This window comes from Lycium barbarum, chromosome 7, assembly GCF_019175385.1.
Source record: "Lycium barbarum isolate Lr01 chromosome 7, ASM1917538v2, whole genome shotgun sequence".
NCBI classification, from domain to species: Eukaryota; Viridiplantae; Streptophyta; class Magnoliopsida; order Solanales; family Solanaceae; genus Lycium; species Lycium barbarum.
In genome coordinates this window covers 125649965-125665429 of record NC_083343.1, presented here as the reverse complement: position 1 = coordinate 125665429, position 15465 = coordinate 125649965, and the positions used below count along the sequence as shown (strand labels likewise).

General features: G+C 34.3%; 2 protein-coding genes across 2 annotated transcripts; both read left to right on the top strand.

Moving 5' to 3' along the window:
- The first annotated feature begins 1795 nt into the window (after window positions 1-1795).
- LOC132604205 (UDP-rhamnose/UDP-galactose transporter 1-like) lies at window positions 1796-7957 on the top strand. The gene is made up of 5 exons (XM_060317588.1): window positions 1796-2297; window positions 5201-5385; window positions 6119-6319; window positions 7160-7321; window positions 7429-7957. Exons 1-5 carry the CDS (start codon window positions 2171-2173, stop codon window positions 7777-7779), a joined length of 1026 nt encoding a protein of 341 aa, XP_060173571.1. The 5' UTR covers window positions 1796-2170; the 3' UTR covers window positions 7780-7957.
- A 1668-nt stretch (window positions 7958-9625) lies between these two features.
- Window positions 9626-14551, top strand: LOC132604204 (uncharacterized protein At1g76660). Its single transcript, XM_060317587.1, has 4 exons — window positions 9626-10075; window positions 12615-13683; window positions 13978-14161; window positions 14245-14551. Exons 1-4 carry the CDS (start codon window positions 10019-10021, stop codon window positions 14246-14248), a joined length of 1314 nt encoding a protein of 437 aa, XP_060173570.1. The 5' UTR covers window positions 9626-10018; the 3' UTR covers window positions 14249-14551.
- The last annotated feature ends 914 nt before the right edge of the window (window positions 14552-15465 follow it).

The following is a 15465-nucleotide window of genomic DNA, read 5'->3' as shown; positions in this document are numbered from 1 at the left end:
TCTAAAAATATTACTTCCAAAAAGAAAAAGGAAAGAATTTAGAAAAGGATACATAAAAACTATTTCATACCAAATACAACCAAAAACAAAAAGTAAAGAATACAGAAAAGGGACAATGAAGTGATGCAGTAGCATCGAAATTGACGGTGGAGATGGACCGGTGGAGAGGAGAGATTATTGTAGATTAGAAATAGTTAGATGTAGAATACAAACACTATGGGCCGGGAGGGGGGGGGGGGGGTGTTGTAGTTTGGGGTGGTGGGAGGTGTGGTAGGGTTAGAATGTCCGGAATTAAAAAAAGAAGAAGGAAATATTCAGCATGAAAACCACTTACGAAACTTTTATTTTTTCAGAAATTTTGTGTTCGAGTCTTCGAGCTTTGAGAATGAAAAAAGAAGTAATTGCACGGTTTGCCCTTCAAATGGACTAGTCTTTAATTTTTGCTTTTCAAGTGGGTTGGTCTATAATTTTTGGGCAATTCACAGGAATGCCCTTATTTTGGGGTGGTTTTTAATTTTTACCTATTAAATTGGTGGTCTTTAATTTTTGTCCTTCGTTACGCTTTTCAAGGCAATTCGCAAGGCGGAGTATGCTTCAGGTAGAGTTTTGAGCAAAATTCTACCTTAAAATTCTGTCTTAAGGCAAAGTTTTGAAGGCAAAATTCTGTCTTGTGATTTTTTTTTTAATGAACTGGCGTTCAAACCCAGAACTTGGGATATTAGGCGAAAAGTAAAAATTAAAGACCACCAATTTGAGGGGAATAAATTAAAGACCACCCCAAAAGAAGGACAATTCGCTAAAAAAATATATGATATTTTTGCCCTTTTTAAGTGGGCTGGTCTATAATTTTGCCCCTCTAGCGCGACATAAGTTCTTTAAGAATGCCGACATAACTTGTGAATACTATGATACATAATCAGTGTTTTAAAAAGCGGAGGCGTAAGGCGAGATATTTTACGTATGTCTCAGATGGGTACGCCCCTGGGTATTTAATTTTTAGTATTCCATAAATTAATATAATTATAATAAATATTTTTAAAATGGAAAATTTGCAAAAAATTTGATTTTGTTTTTATAAATAAGCGATATATATATATATATATACACACTTTATTCCCACAAAAAACTAATCAAAATTATTTATTGTACATTATTTACAAATATAAGTGACTGTTCGTTACTTTTTTTGAAATGGTAGAAGAAAAGATAAAGAATTGGGAAAAAAATACAAAATAAGTCATCCAACAATAACAAAAAGGTCCTGACTTGTTATATTTAATGATTCAGTTTCTTTTTAAAACATTTGAGTAAACAAGTTGATTTTTAAGAATTTGAGGATTATATTATGAAAAAAGTATAAAAATATGTTCATACCAAAATACAACCAAGAATATAGAAAAGTGACAGATGAAGTGATGTAGCAGCATCGAAAATGACGGTGGAGATGGGAGATGTAGAAAAATAGTTATTATTAGATGTAGAATACAAGGAAACCATAAGTCATACTCCTTCCATTTCAATTTATATGAACCCATTTGACTAGACATAAAATTTAAGAAAAAAGAGAAAGATTTTTAAATTTATGATCTTAAATAAGTCACGTATATTTTATATGGCTGTAAATCATTGTATAAAAATAAAGTATTTTTAAATATAAAAAGAAGTTATTTTTTTTAACACAAATTAATAAGAAAATAGATTCACGTAAATTGAAAGAGAGAAAGTAAAAAACACACACTGTCTCTCCTATTGTCTCTCTCTTCAAATTCCAAAATTATAACTTCACTTCCCTCTTACTTTTCTTTCCTTTAACACGCAAAGAGAGAACACAACACACACATCGCACATGCCCCTTCCCTTCTCTCTCTCTCTACAATACAAAGCAAAGAGCACACCTTTTTTTACTAATTCAAATCTACCCATGACATACTTGTACTAATAGCACCGAACAACAAACCCATTCATTCATTCATTCATTTAAGTTAGTTAATTATTCTTTCCATTTCATTTTATAGATCCCAAAGTGTTACATACTTTTGTGTTTGTCATAAAAATCCTGCCCCTCTCTGTTAACGAGTTGGGTAGGTAGGAATATCTTTCAGTGCTCAATTTTATACATACATACATACACACACTTTTGTTTTAGCTGATTTTGAAAATAATATTGGATATGGAGAGTGAGAAGAAATCGCCCGTATCGGACGTAGGGGCATGGGCGATGAATGTTGTTAGTTCTGTGGGAATTATTATGGCTAATAAACAACTTATGTCTGCCAATGGTTATTCTTTCACCTTCGGTAAATCCTTCTTTTTCTTAGATCTCGCTTTAATTTTTCCTTTCTCATTGTTTTAATTGCACCAATTATGGATCTAGAATTTGGACTTGTTCGGTGCACCGATTCGTTTAAATATACATGATGTTTGAATAAAATACAAAATGTTGTAATTGTGTGCATCCAGGTATAATCATAATATGTTCGGTTATACTTTGTGCATCGGGGTGTCCTTTTTTTTTAATAGGTTCAATTATGTAGAGTTACTCGGTATCTGTGCTGGTGAGAGTGGGAGATAGCAGGTACTCATGGAATTATGGTAGATTCGGTGGATTTTGGATTAGTTTAGCTCGAGTTATTAAGTTTGAGGTTAATAATTAGGCAATCTGATCCAAATCTTAAATATATAATCATAATTACAGGAGTAACTGCTGCCTCCTAACATTAGAGATACGGGGTAACTCTATATAATTGAACATATATCACCAATTTTTTAATGAATAAATCATAATATGTTCAATTATACAAAGTTCCACAGTATCTGTGCTGGTGGGAAGTAGCAGGTACTCGTGGAATTAGTAGAGGTGCGCGCAATCTAGCTCAGACACAAGCGGTTATTTAAAAAATATATGGTCACCTATGAATGGAGAAGTATGATATTTACGGTTCGACGCACAAGGGTGGCTCAGTTGGTTGAGCATGGGGCTTTCATAATGGAGGTCTCAGGTTCGAAACCCTCTGCCTACAACAACAGAGGATTTGCTTTCTGGGTCGAGCTCGTTGCACGAGGCTTGCCTAGTGCAGGTTATCTCTCCTGTGTGGTTTGCGAGCTATTGCACAGGAGCTAGGTTTACCCTGTGCGCACCCGAAGGGTAGCGGCTGCGGGTTCCCATGTCATCAAAAAAAAAAAAAAATTACAGTTCGTAACAAGCTTAATGGGGCATATATTCAATTCTGGACTAGAAACATATGAAACTATAAACCTCAGATTAATCACTTAAGTGAGAAGTAAAAGTTAGACATGTAGATAAATGCAAAATGTTGTAATTGTCTGCATCCTGGTAGATTCGGTGGATTTTGGATTTATTCAGCTCGAGTTATTAAGTTTTTGATTCATAAATAGGCGAACTGATCCAAATCATGAATTTATTGTAATCATAATATGTTCAATTATGAATCGAGAAGAAGGAAAAGATAGTGTTATTTTTGGCTAGATGGATGATTAATAGACAATATCATATTTAAAGTTCATAAGAAGCTCAATGGAGCAGATATTCAAGTCTCAGCTAGAAGCATATGTAATTATAAACCTCAGTAATTGTCTGCATCCTGGTAGATTCGGTGGATCTTGGATTAATTTAGCTCGAGTTATTAAGTTTTCGGTTAATAAATAGGCATTCTGATCCGAATCTGGAATTTATAAGCATAATATGTCCAAATTATGAACGGAGCAGAAGAAAAAGAGCTAGTGTTATTTTTGGCTAGATGGATAATAAATAGAGGAGAATAAAATATTTACAGTTTATAACGAGCTCAATGGAGCATATATTCAATTCTCAACTAGAATGAAAACTATAAACCTCAGATTAATCACTAAAGTGAGGAAAAAAAGGTAGATTTGAAGGTGGTTGGTGTGCCGATGCCTTTATCTTATGTATGTGAATAAATACAAAATTTATTAATTGTCTGCGTCATAGTAGATTCGGTGGATTTTGGATTAATTTAGCACGAGTTATTCAGTTTTGGATTCATAAATAGACAATCTCATCCAAATTTTAAAACTTATTATCATAAAATGTCCAATTATACAAAGTTACTCGGTACCTATGTTGGTGAGAGTGGGAGGTAGCATATACTTGTGGAACTAGTCGAGGTGCACAAACGATTATTAAGAAAATATGAAGAAAATAAGTAGTGTTATTTTGGGTGGATTTTGGATTAATTCAGCTCGAGTTATTCGGCTTTCGGTTCGTAAATAAGCAATCTGATCCGAATCTGGAAATCTTAATCGTTAATATGTTCAATTATACAGAGTTACTTGGTATCTGTGCTGGTGGGAGGTAGCATATACTTGTGGAATTAGTCGAGGTGCGTAATTTGGCTCAGACACAAACAGTTATTAAGAAAATATATGTTAACTTATGAACGGAGAAGAGGAAAATAAATAGTGTTATTTTCGGCTAAATGAATGATTAATACACAAGTATAATATTTACAGTTCGTACCCAGCTCAATGGAGCACATATTCAATTCTCAACTAGAAGCGTATGAAACTATAAACCTTAGATTAATCACTAAAGTGAAAAAAGTTAGACACGGAAACTGATATTCAGTGGTGTAATTTTTAGTACCTATAGATTGAGCTGAATTAAGACCAACTCTTTGATCCATCTCTGCTAACCCGTATTCTCACATTCTCTTCATAGCCTCCACTCATCTTCTTCTCTAATTCCTCGTCCGAGGACACTATTTGATATACTGTTTGCATGGTTATATACAGTTGTATTCGGATTTGCCCATTTCCACCATCTTCAAAGTGTTAGGTCTGAAAAAGAAGTTGTTGGCTTGAAATAAATCCCATTGTGATTAACGAATTCCTTTACAATATTGAGCTAGCATATCTCAACCGCTTCAGACGATCCTTCGTCTTTTTGAATGAAGCTTGTCTTTTTCTAGATACATTGTGTTCTTGTTTCTAACAAAGAACTGTAAGGTTTATATTGAACTGAAATACTTCCTTCTGGCTTAGTGATGGATCTTAACATATTTGGCCATATAATTTTCTATTTCTCTTTTTCCTTCTTCCACTTCCTTGGGTTTAGACGTCTACTGTTCCTATTACATCCCAAATCCCATCCTCTGTGATGTATGCTTTCCAATTCAAATGCTCTACCTGTCATTTTTAATTCATAGTTTGTTTCCTCCAGCTACAACATTGACTGGGTTCCACTTTGCTGTGACGGCACTTGTTGGGATGGTGTCAAATGCCACGGGGCTTTCTGCATCAAAGCACGTACCTTTGTGGGAACTTATCTGGTTCTCAGTTGTTGCAAACATGTCTATCACAGGGATGAACTTAAGTCTCATGCTCAATTCAGTTGGATTTTACCAAGTATGATATTCTCTCTTTTTTGTTGTATGCTCTAGTCGCTTTTGTCCGTAATATTTCTTGTTAAGTCTTGTATTTTGTTCTTATCAAAAAGATAAGTATTGAATTCGCTATGTAGGTGAATATGATATGCTAACAACATTGTAATGCTATCAGCTTTTGGTCTCCTTTGGTTGGAAAAGAATATAATAAAAACAATTTTTAATGGTTCATTTCGCTAGAATCTTTGTCTGTTTCTTTGCATCTCTTTGCTCGAAATTTTGAATATGACCCAAAAAGTCGTTACATATCAGCAGCAGAAATTGTTGATATCTGTTAATGGTACATTGTAGTTACAAATAACAGGTAAAACTTGGTGCTTACTGAAATTTAGCTTCAAGTAGATTTAAAAGTTGGATAACCACTATGGTCCAAGTATGGTCATATGTCTTACTAGCTAGCTATGAAGGTTGTACCTAGAACAGCTTTTACAAGATGGTCCCAAACCTTTTCTTTTTCCAAAAGGATTTCATTTTTTCTTGTTTTAGTTCATGGTCCGTTGACATGGAGTTAACTAATGAAGAAGGGGATTCATAGTCTTTATTTGAGCTGAGCCAGTTGTTTTTTTTGGTAAACTCCAATACATTGATAGGTTGCTATGTATTATGGTATACTAGCAGTTGCCACTTGTTTTATTTTTGTTCCTTGGTGAAATTTCATTTTATATGCTTAAGTTTTCCAATTTTTTTTGGTGTAGATCTCAAAGTTGAGCATGATTCCAGTGGTTTGCGTGATGGAATGGATCCTTCATAATAAGCGTTACTCGAAGGAGGTTAAAATGTCTGTTGTGGTTGTCGTTATCGGTGTGGGTGTTTGCACAGTAACTGATGTCAAGGTTAATGCCAAAGGTTTTATTTGTGCTTGTGTTGCAGTTCTGTCAACATCGTTGCAGCAAATTGTGAGTGTACTCTGGCTTCTTCATAGCTTTACTGCAAAATACTGAATATTAAAAAGATTCCCAAAAGAGAAATACTTGGTTTGGTTCTGATTTTAGATCAATAGCATCAAAAGTTGAACAGCTAAATTTGTTAGTATGTTAGGTGTCTTTTGTGATTTGATTCTACTCTTTATGTTGGTTTAATTTATCATTACGAACTTGGTTGTTGTCCTTTCTGAGGGACAATTAATTTATTAAGGAGGCTGCTATGGTGATATCGAAGTTATTTATCCTTAAACAAAGATCACTTCTTTCTCTTAGAAGCTAAATTATAGAAGTCTAAATATTTTCCCTTTTCCTTCATTCCTTTTCTCCCCATAAAAGTGATGAAAGTTTGCTTTTGTTTTTGCTTCCTACTATAGTGTAGAGAAGAAGCAATCACTCTAGCAGACCTTTTTATTCTTGAGAAGGATCCCTTCTTGTTCTAATAAAGATAAAGAAAAGAACTCCCCAAATTTTCATATTTTCCTCTATTCCCTCTTTCCCCTCGATTAAAAGTGATAGAACAAGTACGCCTCAGTCTCAAACAAGGCGCTATAGTTCTTGTGGTTGTATTGCTTTTAATTGAGGGGTAAAAGGAAACATAAATTTGACTTTTTTTAACTGCTGGCCCATTCATATAATATATTTTATCATTAAGCTCTCACCTTTTTCAACCAAATTAGCTTCCTTGGTTAATTTTTACAAACACCAACCCCCCCCCCCCCCCCCCCCCACACACACACACACAAAATTCTCTCTCTTTGCTCTCTTAAACTGGTGGTTGCATTTGTGTGATCAAATGTTGGTTTTTCGGTGCAGTCAATAGGCTCATTGCAGAAAAAGTACTCAATTGGATCCTTTGAACTATTGAGCAAAACAGCACCAATTCAAGCTTGCTCCCTCCTTGTGCTGGGTCCTTTTTGCGACTACTATCTTAGTGGAAATCTATTACTAGACTACAAGTATACTTCTGGTGCCATTGTAAGTATCAAGCAATATTCTCATTCCCAGATTATGATGCATATTTGATTGGTCTTCCCTACTTGGCTTTATGTGCTCTTCTCATGGATGTGTTGCACTTTCTGCAGTTCTTTATACTCCTCTCGTGTTCGTTAGCTGTCTTCTGCAACGTGAGTCAGTATCTCTGCATTGGGCGATTCTCTGCAGTCTCTTTCCAGGTTCTAGGCCACATGAAAACCGTGTGTGTCCTGACTCTGGGATGGCTGCTCTTCGATTCTGCCTTGACTCTCAAGAACATCATGGGAATGCTTGTTGCAGTCGCGGGCATGGTGATCTACAGTTGGGCTGTGGAGGTTGAAAAACAGACTAACACCAAGAGTCCCCATGCTGCCAAAAACAGCTTGACAGAAGAGGAGCTGAGATTATTGAAGGAGGGAATGGAGAAGGCGGATGTCGAAGTCGGTCAGTCCAAGGCCTAAATTTTGAGGTCTCTGTTGTTAGCCATCATCACATAATAGCTTCTTTTGGATCAAATTTGCATGTAGTTTATGATATTTGTTGCTTTATTCATTGGATCTCCTACCATTTGGTCCCAATTTGGTGACCTTGAATTGTTTTTATGAATAGTTTAATGAAATGTTTTGTTCCCTATCCAAATCTACCTGTGTTCATACCATTTTTGATCCAACGTTATTTGACATAATTCTTTTGTTTTAAATATAAGTGCGGTAGTCAATCTCGTGCTTTATTCATCATAGGCTTTGAAAACAGATGAATAGTCTAAAGTGAAAACTTTCTCATTCTTAAACTGACTGGAATGATCTTAAGCTATTTGTAGCGTTGAGTTGATGACAATTAGTATGATCATGAATGAAATTGGAACACACAAAATCATGTTAATATTACCCTTTTCTGTAAGATATAGAAGAATAATATATTGTGGTTTGTGAATAATAGATATTCTTCAAGGTCCTTAGCATCATACAATATTTATTGGAATCAAGGTCCAGGTCCTCACGAGCTCTCAAATATTTTTTTTAGTTTCCCACCCGATGCTTGGTTGCCGTATTGAAATTCCAGCTAATCTTAATTCGTGTTGCGTAAAAAAGGTTTATCGGAATCTTTTCTATACTCAGAATTCGAACCTAAGGCCTTTATTATGATGAAAATATCATATCCGTCCTACTAGAAACTTGGCTGATGAGCTCTCAAATGCAGAAGCATATTTTATTTTTTAGCCTACTAATTGAGTGAGTAATATCACAAATGGGGGGCCAAAATTGGTAGGTGTTATCTTAGAATGAGGATCCACTAACAAGTTTTAATAGTAACTAAAGTGGTGTAAAAAAAATAAAAAATTGAAGTGGTGATATTGTGAGCAAGAATTTTGATCTGTAGGAAATATCATGATCTATAGTATAAAAAAAATTATTCTTTCATATGAAGTTCATCAAACTGAATTAATACTTTTTAAATCAGGACAATCAGGCTAGATCTGTCTAGCTAAGTTACGAGTCGAGGCACTGGTTCTAAAAATACACATTCATGTAAAATCCGTTGACTGCTTTTTCTTTATGTTATGCAATTATTGCAAATGCTCAATTATTAAATTATTTAAATGCTCATCGTTATCTTAAGAGAAAATTCTTTTGATGCTTTTACTTTTAATTTAAATTTATAGATATTTACTAATGAAGGATTAAATGTATCCAACTTTATTATTCTTTTTTTGTGTCAATTTATGTTCAGAGACGGATTCAGGATTTAAACTCTTCGAGTTCAATATTAAGATTCTTAAAATTAAACTCATTATATATATATTTTTAAAGATATGAATTCATATATACTATTTATTACAATTTTAATAATTTTTTACATATAAATTTATATTCAGTGTCTAAAGTTAGAGATTCAAGTGAAAGGCTAGATATGCCTCCGTTTATGTTAACACTTTTTCTCTTTTATGAGATAAGATTTCTGACCAATATTTTAAAATATACTTTTTCATCATATGAGAATAAATGCAGATGTACCTTTCGTAAGTTAACTTTAAAAAATAATTAAATTAACTCTGAATAAATAAAAAGTATCACATAAATCACAAATTAAATCACAGAAATTCTAAATAAAAAGTTATTATTATTTTTATTATTTAATACTAATAAAAAATGAGAAAAAGCGCAGTAATTTAGTAGCTACTAGTCTTTCTTTTTTCCTGTTTCATGTTTATAATTTCCTTTTACTTTTTTCCTTTCCCATAAAGCATCTCTCTTTTTCTCTTTCTCTTTCTATCTCTTCCCCACCGTTTTTTCACTTTCACTTTCACACACACATACAATTTGGCTTTATTTGTGCTTTCCTTGTCTTTTGATTAACACACACACACACACAAATTAAAAATAAATTAAAATAGTTTAGTCCCTCTCACTTGTCTCTCCTATAGGTAGAAGAAACAACAAAAAATAGTATCGTCACTACTTCACTAGTATTATTATTAGTAGTACATACTCTTTTTTTTTTTCTAACTTCTTTTTTTAGTTAGATATATAAATTTGTGTGTGCATAACAACAACATTTTGAGTTATTGTGTGTTACTCTTTGTGTGTGAAGGAATTAGAGCTGAAAGTACTGAGGAAAATTGTTTGTGTTTTTTTTTTTTAAAATTAAATGTGAAGTGAAGCAACTAAGAAAATAACATTAAAACGGAGTTTGTGCTTAATGGGCTCAGAGCAGAATAGATTTCCACAACAACAAGGACCACCACTTCCTTCTCGGGTATTGTGCTCTCATTATTCAGATCTACTTGCTATTTGCGTAATTTGTTTTGATGAAGTTGCTATTCTGTGTAATTTTGTTTGTGTGGATGGAAATTTAGTGCAATCTGATATGGTTTTGTTGTTGTAATGTTTTAGTTGTAGTTTAATTGTGTGGTGGAATTACATTTGTAAGTAGATCTGAGTTTTTTTGTGAAATGTTTCCATGAAGGAATAATGTTAATCTACTAAATAGTGATTGTTAAGAGTGATAGATCTAGTTTCCTAATTGATAATGCAGTTGTTGTCACTCATAAAGAAATATAGGAGTTTTTTTTTTTTTTTTTTTTAATTAGGAGTATGTATTAATAATAAGGATTAAATTTTTTTTTTGATAAGGAGTATTTTTTTAAAAAAATTTGTTGATAATGCAGTTGTTGTCACTCATAAAAAGATATAGCAGTATTTTTTTATCAGGAGCATATATTAAATAAGGGGTATATTTTTTTGATTAGGAGTATATATTAATAAGGAGTTTTTTTTTTAATTTTATTTTTTATAATGCAGTTGTTGTCACTCATAAAGAAATATAGAAGTATTTTTTTTTTTAATTAGGAGTATATAGTAATAAGGAGTATCTATTTTTTGATAAGGAGTATTTTTTACTTTTTTTGGTAAGGAGCACTTTTTTTTTTTGACAATGCAGTTGTTGCCACTCATAAAGAAATATGGGTTTTTTATTTTTTAAATTTTTTATTTTTTAGTAGGAGTATATTTTTCAATTTTTTCTTTTTCTTTTCATGAGTAGTATTTTTTTTTTTAAAATAATGCAGTTGTTGTCACTCATAACGAAGTATAGGAGTATATATTAATGCAGTAATTTTGAGGGCCGAGAGGATAATGATCTTATTGAGGTGAAAATGAAATTTTCACTTTGTTTATTTTGGTGTAAATGTGATTTTGAGTAAGGAAGCTGCTCCTATTTTACTACCTATCTGCTGGTTGACTGGTTGTTGAGTTTTGCTGCACTCTGTGTGGATCATGATATCTTTTAGATGTGTGAAAATGCAGCCGATTAGTCTAATGGATTGGTGATAGAGATACTAAGGGTGTGTTTGGTATGAAGGAAAATGTGTTCTTGGAAAATAAGGGGGCTTCTTAGAATTCTTACTTATTTTCTAGTGTTTGGTAAATAAACAAAAAAAAATATCATCCCAAGAGCATTTATATTAGTCTAACAAAACATTTAAGGGGGTGGGATGGGGTGGGGAGTGGGGGTGGCGGGGGATGGATGGGTGGGAGACAATGGACTCGGAATGCCCCTTATGGAACTTGTTTCCCTATTTCCATTAGGGTAGAAGGCTAGTAGATAGTCTCGTTATCCTTCCTTATTAGTAGTCGCATTGTCGCAGTATAATTTCTTGTGCTCTGATTTATGTTATTATCTGTTATTCCTTGTACTTTGATTATCCTATTTTATCTGTGTCGCTTTCGTTATTTGCATTTCCATATCGCTTTGAATTTCTTAGCCTTATCTGACCTCTTTTTATGCTGTCTTTCGGAAACAGCCGTCCTACCAGGTCTGCGTACACTCTACCCTCCCCAGATTACACGTTGTGGGATTTCACTGGGTTGTTGTTGTTGTTGTAAACATGGAAAATTGGAAAAGATTTTCAGAAAATTTCCTCCATCACCAAACACACCCTAAATGGCTTTTCATTAGGACATTAGATACCATGAGGAAATATAAAAAAATTACTTTCAGTATTTGTGATTTCCGCATTTGGTCTGAGGTCTGTATTTATGATCTTCCTTTCGTGTTCTCGGATTTTGCATGTGAACTATTTAGATGGCCATTTATAGCAAATGCTTTCTTCCAAATTTTGTATGAATCCACCTTATATCCAGCATCTTCCCCGTTAGTGGTTTTCTAGAGTGATAGACCTCCTTTCCCCGAATTGATAATGCAGTTATTCTCACTCATAAAAAATATAGGAGTATATATAAATGTAGTAATTCTGAGAGCCGCGAGGATAATGATCTTATTGAGGCCAAAACTATTTTTTTTTCCACTTTTTTTTTTTTTTTTGGATTCGGCTTTTTTCGAATAAAGCTGCTCCTGTTTCACAAGCTCCCTTGTGTGGACCGTGGTATCTTTTAGATGTGTGTAAATGTAGCTGATATATTAGACTAATGGATTGGTGATTGAGAAACTAATGGCTTGTCATTCTTGACATTAGATACCATGAGGGAATCTAATAAAATTACTTTCAGTATTTTTGATTTCCGGACTTGGTTTGTGGTCTGTATTTATGATCTTTCTTTCCTGTTCTTGGATTTTGCATCTGAACCACGTGGACAGCAAATGCTTTCTTCCGAATTTTGCATGGATGCACCTTTTATCCTAACTCTTTTTTTTTCTTTCTTTCCTTTTATATGAAATGAGCTTAAATCAAGAAGTGGGATTCATATAGCCGACCCAACTGGTTTGGGACTGAGGCATAGTTGTTGTTGTATATGTTAGACTACATCCCAACAGCTAATGCTCTAATCTTTGACAGCGTAAACGATGGGGAGGATGTTTGGGAGGATTGTCTTGTTTTGGAAGACAAAAAGGAGGAAAGCGTATAGTGCCGTCTCGTATTCCTGAGGCCAATTCACTGCCAAATCAGCAAAATATACCCCAAGCTGGTGGGTTGAATAATCAAACTGCAGCTCTTTTAGCTCCACCATCATCACCGGCATCCTTTTCGAATTCAGCGCTCCCTTCAACAGCTCAATCACCAAGCTGTTTTTTATCTAGCAATTCACCAGGAGGACCTTCATCTGCTATGTATGCCACTGGTCCATATGCTCATGAGACACAGTTGGTATCTCCTCCTGTTTTCTCAAACTTTACCACTGAGCCATCTACTGCTCCTTTCACACCTCCGCCTGAGTTGGCCCACCTGACTACTCCCTCTTCACCAGATGTGCCTTTCGCTCGGTTCCTCTCCTCTTCAGTGAATGTTAAAACCAACACTGGTGCCAATGATCTTCAAACAACCTACTCTCTTTATCCAGGAAGTCCTCATAGTACTCTCAGATCCCCTGTTTCAATGGCATCAGGTGAAAGGGAACTTCCTCAATTGGATCCTTCTATTCCTTCATCCGAGATCAAGTATCCAGGCCCTGATTCAAGCACCTCCAAGTTGCCTCAAGATTCAAATTTCTTCTGTCCAGCTACATTTGCCCAGTTTTACATTGACCACTCTTTATTTCCTCATTCTGGTGGAAGGCTGAGTGTTTCAAAAGAATCCGATGCTTCTTCAAATAATAATGGGAATGGCCAGCAGAGTAGGCAGAACAAACCCTGTAAACAAGACGCAGAGGAAGTTGAAGCTTATAGAGCATCCTTTGGGTTCAGTGCTGATGAGATTGTTAGTACTACGCAATATGTGGAGATTTCTGATGCTGTATTAGATGAAAACTTTAGCATGACCCCTTTTACTAAGCCCAGAGAAGAGGAAATTATATTAACCATGTCAGCAGCTGAGGGAACAAAAGGAAGGAATATCTATAATATGGCATCTCCTCAGCAGTGCAAATCAGGGATAAATCATTTTGAAGGAGCAGATAATTGCATGAAAGGTGCATGATCTTTTACTCCCTTTCTAGTTTTAAATAGTAACCATTGGTATGAAGTTCAGGTCCCTTTTATTTCATGCTAGTATTTGTAAGTTTCTACTTGGCAGCTTCCAAATTCAGTTTAGAATTATTCATGCAACACACCATAGTAATCATTTGCTCATTTTACTAGCGCAATCAAAAGCTTGACCATTCTATATGACCATTTCATATTCCTGGGATCTTTAAACAGTTCTATATTATCTGTGTATTGTTCAAGACTTAAGACTGAATTCTTCTATATTTCTGCATCCACAGATCATATGTCTCCAAAGCAAATTGAACCTGCTAACCATGCTATGAGTGATGATGAAGGCATCTTCTCCAAAATGCCAACTTTAAGATTAAGTCGGAAATATGATCATGGTTTGTCAATCTCCGATGCAGAGATAGATTACAGGAGAGGAAGAAGCTTGAGAGAAGCAAAAGGCAATATTGCATGGTAGTGCTAAGATTTAGAATATTATATAGTCCTATTGGCTGAATTTCTCTTCTTTTGCTTTTGTTGAGGGTTTTCTTTCACAGGTGATCTAACCTCACTCGCGAAAACCCCCTGCTGGTCCTCGTTTATTCTGCTGTTTTATTGAAGAATGTATCGTCTGTATATTTTAAGGTCCTCTTGAGTTATGTATGTCAAAAGTCGTAGTTATATACTTTCAGCCATTAACGTTGTTAGGAGTGAAGGAATCCTGGAACTTTTTGTACTGTGGCTTGTGTATGCTTGTTTCAGAATGTCTTAGGCTTGAAAGTCTTTGGAAATGTATCTTATTGAATATACATTTCAACAAGGTATATTGCTTTAATGACAATGCTTTTGATGATTTGGCTCATAGACATGTTTTTAATTTCTCAAAATAATTCTGCGTAGTCATTAAAAATGTGAACATTTTTTATTTTTTTTGTACCCACCTATTTTTTAGTGTAAGGTAGTCAGATAACTGTGTACGCACATTGGTCTAGAGGAATTGCCATGAATGGTAGTTGACTCAGGTAAGAGTAGAATATGACATCATGAAATAGTTGACTCAGGTAAGAGTAGAATATGACATCATGAAACATACATGTATATGCTCATTATTATGTTTCGCGCAGGTTATTCTACTTCTTAGAAAGAAAAATAAAAATACGTAAAAGCATGGCATACATCCAGAGATTCTCAAATAAGACAATCTATCCAACTGAAATATCTTAGTAGTTAGTAGTGGGAAAAGGAAAGTGATTCAAAATGGGATTGTGGGATAGCAATATAAGCATAGTCTCTGACCTCTATGAGAAATAGAGTTTTGATAACAACTCAAAAAATATATGATTCTTAAAAGGTTCTTAAAAACTAACGGGCCTTGTCTTTTAAATCAAACAAAGAAGGGGGTCCAGTTAAGTTGGCCCTTCTATGATAACAACTCAATTTTTTCGATTACTGCATGAATGAATCCATTCTGCCATTTACTCTTAGCCCTTCAAATTTCATGAAGTGATCATGCTAGAAATAAAGAATCATGGATAATTATATTATGAAAGTTTCCCAATGAGCTAAAGAACATCTTTATTTATCATAGTTCGTTTTCTTAATTGGAAATTAAAACAGTAAGTTAAAAATGATATTGGCTTCTTAATTACAGGAAAAAGAGAACAGACGGTTGATGGCAGCTTCTGTATGAAGATGAGAGGATAAACTTTTTTTTCTTTTTTCTTTTTAGAACAAAATGACAAAATTGTTCATGATTTATCCGTGGATTAGAGGGGTGA